The following is a 9009-nucleotide window of genomic DNA, read 5'->3' on the forward strand; positions in this document are numbered from 1 at the left end:
CCCCCTGACAGGACCCCGAGCTAACACGGTGCTGGAACGGGTAGAGGGTGCCCAGCAGCGATGGAAGCTGCAGGTGCAAGAACAGAGGAAGACGGTGTTTGATCGCCACAAGATGCTCAGCTAGATGGGCTGGGTCAGTTAGGCCGAGGGGAAGGGGAGGCAGTGGGGATGGGGGTTGGGGGGCCTGTTTTTCCCCCCTCTCTCCATCTCTTTTCTCTCTCAATCCTTCCTGTTACAAGCCCGTGGCAATGTCCTTCTTTCCTACCTACCCTCAACTTCTCTTCTCCCTCAGACATGATGTTCTATGCCAGTGACCCAGGGAGGGTTCCTCAACGCATCTCAGGGCTTTGGATTTGGGAGGGGGTAACAGACCCAGAGGGAACAAAGATATTTCCTAGAGTCACCAGGATGGGGTAGGAAATGTCTTCCCTCCTCCTATGCCTTCCCCAACTTATCTCCAAATCCTGGAGAGCCTCAAAATCCCTGGGAGGGTGAAGCAAGGGCAAGTGGAATGTCTTAGTTTGGGGTGGAAGAAAAGAAGCCCTGCCCAGCATGTCCCTGCTCCTATGTCCTCTGCTGTGCTATAGATTCAATGAGACCATGCCCCACACTCACACAGACACAATCGCCACACTCCACAACTTCTGCTCCATCCTGGCCCAAGTCCTGAAGTCACTTCCATTGGAAAGCTGACATTTTAGCTAAGGCCCAAGGTTCTGTAGTCAAGGTATAGCCTTCCCGACGTCTTCCTCTCTGTGTTCATTTCTTCTCTGGGTGTAGTCCAGGACCCCCATCTATTATTTATTTTACTGCCGAATGTCCTAATGTTGGGGGACAAACTTCTCCCATCCTAACCAACTGAACACTGAGACCACCCCAATCCCCTCCACTCCCAGCTGCTAATTCAAAGGAAAATGGCTGGATCCTCTGACATCCTAGGGGGAGGAGCAAATTCACTCCTGAGCATCAGAGCCTAAGTCCCTGGTATCCGCATCATGTTCCCAAAGATTATTCCCTCAATGCATGGAGAGAAGTGTCTATCCTTACCATCACTTTGCAGTCCTGCCTGTAAGCCAAGGAAATAATGATTAAATCATGTTTTATCTCCCCCTCCATCCCCAACCTTCAGGATCTCAGGAGCCTTTAAGAACCAGAAGTAGATTGGGGGGGGCATATTTTTCTCTATTGTCTGAGTGGGAAAACAGATCTGGAAAAAGGATCTGCCAGTAGCTCATGGGGCTAGAGGGGACAGCAGAACCCAGGTAACTTGTCTTCCAAACCAAGCCCTGTTGATGGCAGACCCTTCAGATGGAGCAGTTTCACTGGGGGGAAGAGTAGCCCAATCATGGGAATCCCTGGATTCCAAAGCTGTGGGTGTGTGAATAACCACCATGAGGCCAGAACTTCCAGTCCTTGAGATCACCCCTCATCCCCCATTTTTGCTTATCCTGTTTGGTGCTCTCTTCAGACCAACACCTGGTGCTGTTCTGATAGTGGACAAACTGAGTGAACCTCAATGACTGTGAATACCCGGGAAGACCTTTGACATTGAAAACCACCAGGGTCTAGGGCTGGGCTAGGGAACCTGTGGTCTTGAGGCCACCTGTGGCCCTCTAGATCCTTAAAGAACAAATCCCCTTAATCTGTGAAGTTTTGATTCAGTCAAAGGGCCACACTTGAGGATCTAGAGGGCCACAGGTGGCCTTGAGGCTGCAGGTTCCCCACCCTTGGTCTAAGGGTTAGGAATTGGAGGAGGACAGTCAGAGAAGTGGGGATTACCCAGGACAAGCATATGGCCCCAGTGTCTGAGGCCTCCCAGAAGAATATTGGATCAGCCATTGAGCACAGTGGAGAGATAATAGTGGAAATGGATAGAAAAATGAAAAAAACCCAGCTAGGAAGAACAGATCAGGCAAAAACAGCAAGTAATTGAAATTCCTGCCCTAGGAACGTAGAAGTAAGTGTGCTGAACACCCCCATACATGGAACCCTACTGTAGACCATGAGGGGACTTCTAAAAGAACAGAAATTTCTGGGACACAAGCCCAAAATTACAAACAAGTGGTTTGAAGAACTGCAAGTATTTAAACATAGGACATGGTAGAAAGATCAGAAAGGAAGAAAGAATGACTTGAGAGATGAGACCCAGCTAGGGATGGTCAGAGAAGGCTTCCTGGGAGAGTAAGTGTAGAGCAGCATTCTGAAGGACTAGAGAACATGGTTGGAAGGAACCTCAGGGTGGGGATGGAGGTATGTAAGGCAGAGGAAGCAGGCACAGGGATGTAGAGGTTGAAAGAAATGAGCTAAATGTGGGGTGCTACACAGAAGAAGGCAGCTGGAGTGAAGTAAGAGGTGGAGGTCAAAGGGACATGAGAATAACATGAAAGGAGCCGCTGAGACGTCACGGCAGCATTGCTCCCAGACAGACCACATGGGGGGGGTAGAATGAATGGGCAGCAGAGAATCAATGTGCGATTATTAAGCACCTACTGTGTAAGTACATTGGCACCTGGGTGGTTGAGTGGATAGAACCTTGGGCTGGGAGCCTAGAGGAAGACCTGGGTTTGAAACCCACATCTGATGCTTTTTAGCTGTTCGAGCCTGGGTACATTGACAAAACCTCTCTCGACCTTTTCCCTTATCTCTAAAATGGGGACGAGGATGATAATAGTACCTAATAAACAGAATTGTTATGAATATCAAATGAGATCATTTAAGGCTTTAAAGCACCAGAGAGAGTGACCCAAAAGTCTTAGTGCTTAAATCCATACTTAGTGTTCCAAACCACAACGGGGTTCTACCACTAAGACTTTTGGGACACTCTGTCAATGCTCTTACTGTGAGCCAGGCACTGTGCTAAGCCCTGGGATACAAAGAAAAAAGCAAAAACCATCTCTTCTCTCAGGGAGCTTATATTCTTTTGAGAGAGAAAGAACATGTGCATAAACAGACATGTCCAAGTTGCATACAGAGTGGTCAGATGGTAGCCTTAAAGGGGAAAATGCTGGCTGCCAAGAGAACTGGGAAGGGCCTCCTATGGAAGATGGCTGAGTCTTGAAAGAAGCCAGAGCTTGTAAGAGGTGGACATGAAGATGGAAACCGTTCCAGGCACAGGGGAGAGCCAGTGAAAAGACATGGAGTGTAGGGTACAAGAGACAGCAGCAAACCAGATGTTTCTGGATTTTACTGTGGAAGGAGAGGAAGGAAAATATCAGAAGACTGAAAAGGTTGGGGAAGGGCCAGGTTGGGAAGGGCCCAAAATGCCTAACACAGCATTCTCTATGGGATCTTGGCAGTAATAGGGATTCACTGGAGTTAATAAAGCCTATGAGGAGAGGTTGATGTGGCCAGATATGTGCCCATAGGAAAATCACTTTATCAGCTGGATGGATCAGAGAGGGGAGGAAACTTGATGCAAGGAGACCAATGAGGAGGCTACTGCGAGAGTTCAAGGGAAAGGTGGGAAAGAGGAGGAACCAAGCATTTATTAATCACCTACTGTGTGCCAGGCACCATGCTAACTACTTTACAAATATGTAATCATTACAACAACCCTGGGAGGTAGGTGTCATTATTATCCCCATTTTACCAGTGAGGAAACAAGCAGACAGAGGTTAAATGACTCGCCCAGAGTCACACAGCTAGTGTCTGAGCCCAAATTTGAACTTAGGGCTTCCTGACTCAAGGCCTAGTGCTCTTATCCACTTATCATCTAGCTGTGCCTAGGCCTGAGCTAGGATGGTGCCTCTGAGGGTAGAGATGGAAAGGACCAGATGTGGCCACTGATCAGATGTGGGACAAGTGACAGAAGGGGAACTGAGGATGACTTGAGTTTAAGAATATTGGCGACTGGCAGAGAAACAACACAGTCTACTTCCATAGTTATTATAAGAGATGGCACCTTCTGGGAGTGTGGAAGAGAGTGTTCTATGGGAAGCAATTAACTATAGGCCTCTGTGAGTCAGAGGGATGGATGAGATGACTTTTCATTATCCTCAGTTCTAGGAACCTCTTTCTATGGCATACCCCCTGCCTCTCAAAAAAAAAAATCTTATACCACTTCACCTCTAAAATGTTCTATGTGCATAATTCTCAAGAACTTTTTATTAGCCTTGCAGATGGTCTGAGTTCACTAATTAGAAGTGTCTGCTCTAAAGAGAGAAGGTGTATCTGATTTTAAGCAACCCCAATATAGGAAAATAAATTACAGAAAATATTTTAGTGGGCGATTCATTATTCACTTAACAAAAGGGCACCTTATGGGATTGCTTAAGGTAACCATCTCCATGTTTATTTGAAATATGACAGTTTATGGAAATGCCTCACATACTTCTTTTCTAGTAGTACATCTACTGTGTGGAACAAACTAGATGTTCTGCCTTCTAAAATGAAGAAAGGTCCAGGGTTTTAGAAGGATATGTGGACCCCCTTTGGGTATCCTGAGAGGAGAGGAAAGAAAGTCTTATGAGAGAATACTGCAGAGATAGTACAAAAATGCTTTCTTTTGTTGGGCTCAAAAACAATGTATTGTAATATGCATATTAGCCTGGGATAATCAATGGAGTACTTGGTTTTTTCAGAAAGTAGGACCAAGGTTCCTCACCTCTGACATTTTCTAGCTGTGTGACCCTGGGCAAGTCACTTAATCTCCATGTGTTTCAGACAACTTCCTAGGACATGGCTACTAAGTCAAAGATTTAGTTGTGATTTGCTTGGGGGTGAAAATTCCCAAACTAGGATTCCCAACACTGATGAAATCCCAGCTCTTCAAGCATTTACATGATACAAGTATTTGGCATAAACTTTCTAGGTACCTTTGATGTATCATGTACAAGAGTCCAACGTAGGTCCCACCAAAGCCCCCAGTCCTTGCTGTTTCAGGCTGGATGGGCTGGACCTAAGTTGGACAAAGCTTTACAGTCAACAATCTCATCACCAAGTCTTTCTAGAAGGAAAGGCTCTAGCATACACTCCTTTCTAGAGTGTGAGATAGAGGGATTCTGAAAGAAAGCAATGTGCTCAGGGAGGGAGGAAGGCATTTTTCAGCGGCCTCCTTCATGTCACCTTGTATCCTGGGGAATGGGCCAGACTTGACGGTATAACAGAATGTATGCCCAGCTCATTTTCTGGGCATAGGGTTCCTTGGTTTGGGGCCAGCACCAATTTGCTCTAAGAGATGCTGCACCCTGGAAGGTGCCATGGGAGACTTTGTAAGGCCTGGAAAAACCAATCTGGATTTGCTAACTTATGTTTCTCCACCATTTCTGCCAACTCTCATTCATCTTTATACATGGTGACCAGAACCTTTGGGCAGGGGGAAAGCTTGGTTTGGGGGGGGTACAGGACAGGGGCTTCTGGTCCCACTCTGAGCCACCAGGTTTGAAGGATCTTCAGAGGTCAATTTATACAACCAGTACCTGAACCTGTCTGCAGCATCCCCCCAAAGTGGTCATCCAGACTGTCCCTAAAGATCACAGGATCAGAGAGCTAAAAATGACCTAGCTGATCCAAGAACTTCATTTTGCAGATGGGGAAACTGAGGCCCAGGGAAGTTAAATGTCTTCTTGCTCGGGTCACATAGGGAGTAAGCATCAGAGGAAGGAAATAAACCTAACAGAGAGGAGTACCTACCTCACTGAGACAGCCCACTCACTTTGAGATCATTGTGGGTTGTTGTTATACTGGGCCAAAATCTGCCTCTACAACTTCCATGCATACTCCTAGTCCATTCCCTTGGGCCTAAGTGGAAAAGTCTGATCATCCTTCTGCGTGGTACATATTCTCAGCTATCGAGTCTCCCTGTCCAAATCTTGGCTTCTCCAGGCCAACCATCCTTCAACTCTTCCTCTACCAGGGATGTCTATTCCTTGCCCTTCTCCAGATGTACTTCAGTTTGTTCATAGTCTCCCTAAAATGGGGTGCTCAGAAATGAACACCACCAGCCAGGATTGGTCCGAAGACAGATACAGACAGAACGTTATGAGAAGCCACATCATGTCTATAATACAAGTCACTTAGAACAGAAACCATTTGAGGAGGGTGATAGAGCCTCAATTATCCCGATTTTTGTAGGGAAAAGGAACGTTGGGTAACTCAAAAGAGCAAATGACTCAAATATCCACTATCTTGGCTTTGGCACACCATCAGGGACACATACCCAGACAAACACACACTTGGATATTAAAATAATCTCTCCCTCTGTTCTCGATCCTGATTCCTTGCTTGTAGACATGGTCCTGTTTTCAATAATCTAACTGTTAGCTGAGTTGGTCAGTGCCAAGACAAGGCATTTGAAGGTCCAGATGAGGTTTGAACATTGCACTCCTTTGGTGTCATCTGGAGGCTTTATGCCTTCACTAAAAACCCAGTTTTATCACAAAATAAACACCTGCATGCCATGGAGAACAGAATGGGGGAAGGGGGAAAGGCGTGCAAAATACAGAGTGTCCCCAAAAGTCTTACTGCAGTTCTAAGCTTTATGTTGCATCTCTCTGTACATTGTGACCTACATACTTGCTTGTCTTGCATACCTCTAATCACATCTCCAGCTGGGGGACTCCAGTTTATTGATTCATGGATACTCAGGAGTTATCTATGTTACTGGTCATCAACTAATAAACGCAATAATGATAACCCAGCCTGCCTGGTGGTGTCCTGCCTGTTGAGTCAGTGGAAATAGCATGAGAAAGACATTCTGAGTGGGTTTGCATAGAGGGAAGATAATTTGTCTGTCCTCTTAACAGAGGGAAGATTTCTTCATTTTTAGTTTTCTAGAGGGGCCACTGTTACTGTCACCCCCACCCCCAGGCAAAGCCAGAAGAGATGACACATTTATTTATTACTTAATGGTTGTAAAGCACCTTATATGGATTATCTCATTTGATCCTCACAAGGACACCAGGAGGTAAGGGAGTACAAGTATTATTTTCCCCGTTTTACAGATGAGAAAACTGTGGCTCAAGTTAAATAATTTGTCCCTGAACAGATTACCATTCCCACAAAAGCAAACTGGGGGAGCACCCCAGAGGGAATGCTACACAGAATGCCAGAAATACAGGACCTATCAAGAAACAGATTCCACCTCCAAGAGACTATGACTTGGTCAAAGCTACAGTACATTGGTATTAGAGCCTGAAGCCAAACCCAGGTTTCCTGAGTCCCAGCTTGGGTAGCTTTCTGTCACTGACCAAAGAGCATTGACATGCGGCTTTGCTAGGCATTACAGGGAGGAGACATTCTTGCTTTCTACCACTAAACCCCATTCTGCAGCCCTCTTGTTTGCTAGAAAGATAGCAGAGAGTCAAATAACAGGAGCTGTTTTAGTCCCCCGTCTCCAGAAACGTTAATAGAGAGGCCTTATGGTGTAACACAGCTTGAGTACTGACTGACGTTTCCTAATTCTGCAACTACATCAAATTCCACTCCAGACCAAGACTGGTCTCCCCTTCCCCATCTTGAAGAATGTCCAGTAAAATCCATTGAACCAAGTAGTTCCTATGTCTCATTACCTACAGTCAGGAAGTACTTCCTGATGCCTGATGGGGGCAAGGGAAAAAGCATTTATTAGGCACCTACTATGTGTTAAGTGCTTTACAATTATCTCATTTGAAATATACAACAACTCTATGAGGCAAGTGTTATTATAATTCCCATTTTATAGTATATACATACATATATATATAATATATATATATATATTATATATATATATATATATATATATATAATATTATATTCCTATTTTATAGTTGAGGTAGATAGAGGTCAAGTGACTTGGTAGATATCTGAGCCTGGATTTGAAACCAGGTCATCCTGATTCCATGCCTAGCGCTCTGCCCTGTTATTGATGAGAATCAATAGGAAGCATGGCATACTCAAAGAGTAGTCGGTTCTGAGTTAGAAGTCCTGAGTTCACATCCTGACTGTGATATTTACTAGTTATGTGACCTCAAGCAATTCACAGCCTCGATGATCCTCAGTTTCCTCATCTGTAAAATGGGAAGTACATTTAATGCAGTTATTCAAGTTATTCAGTTTATTAATTATTAATTAAGTTATTAAAGCTTATTAAAGCTATTAAAAATTAAGCCTGAGATGAGATTTTTGGAACATCTTATAGTAATACTCACAATATCTTCATCACAGGGTTGTTGTGGGGAAAATACTCTGCAAACCTTAAGGCATTAGGTGGTGAAGTGGATAGACAGAGCAATCAGTAAACATTTACTAAGCACCTACTATGTGACAGGCCCTATGCTAAGCACTAGAGATACAAAAAGAGGCAAAAGAGAGTCAGCTGCCCTCACAGAACGCCAGATTTAGAGTCCAGAAGACCTTGATTGGAAACCTGCTTCAGACACACACTAACTATGTGACTCTGGGCAAATTGCTGAACTTCTCTCAGCCCCAGTTTTCTCAGCTGTAAAATGGGGCTAATGACAGCCCACACCTCAAAAGATTATTGTAAGGATCAACCTGAAACAATATATGTAAATAAGATAACACAAAGTGCTTTGCAAAACCTTTGAGTTCTAGCTGTGAGTTGTTATTACTATTATTGTTATTATTAGACAAACTCCTCTTGCCTGTAAGACACTGTTTCCCTCCTCTCCTTGCCTGGGGCTGGGCCTGATCTGATCATTCTTTTATGAACACAACTTTCATGCTCCTCATTGGGGAATCTGTTCTGGGAAGTCTGCCCCTCTATTAGAGTTCTCACTCTCCTGAGGTCCCCCCAAGGCTGCTCTTCTCTTGTCAGGAGTCTGGAGGACCAATTGCTGGAAGCCAGGAATGTCCCTGGCCTCTGCCTCTCCATGAGATGATCTCTCAGATCAGAGAAGCCCCTGCTCCCGCCTCCCTCCCTCCCCTTTGGGTGTGTCGCTGTTTGAAGCCGAATCAGGTAAAGCTTACCTGGCTCTCTGCTTACCTGGTGGCAGTGGAAACTGGGGGCCAGAGACAGACAGGCGGCGCCCAGGAGGTAAACAGACAACACCGTGGAGGCACTCAGAC

The 9009-nt window shown here is 45.2% G+C and overlaps 1 protein-coding gene across 1 annotated transcript in view; it reads left to right on the forward strand.

Annotated features, from left to right (window-relative positions):
* TMEM9 (transmembrane protein 9) overlaps positions 1-6637 on the forward strand; it is a 38488-nt gene extending 31851 nt beyond the window's left edge. The window contains 1 exon segment of the mRNA XM_021003028.2: positions 2-6637. Coding sequence (XP_020858687.1) covers positions 2-124 — 123 coding nt within the window. The 3' untranslated portion in view covers positions 125-6637.
* The last annotated feature ends 2372 nt before the right edge of the window (positions 6638-9009 follow it).

Source organism: Phascolarctos cinereus, unplaced genomic scaffold (genome assembly GCF_003287225.1).
Source record: "Phascolarctos cinereus isolate Bilbo 61053 unplaced genomic scaffold, phaCin_HiC Scaffold_5;HRSCAF=322, whole genome shotgun sequence".
NCBI classification, from domain to species: Eukaryota; Metazoa; Chordata; class Mammalia; order Diprotodontia; family Phascolarctidae; genus Phascolarctos; species Phascolarctos cinereus.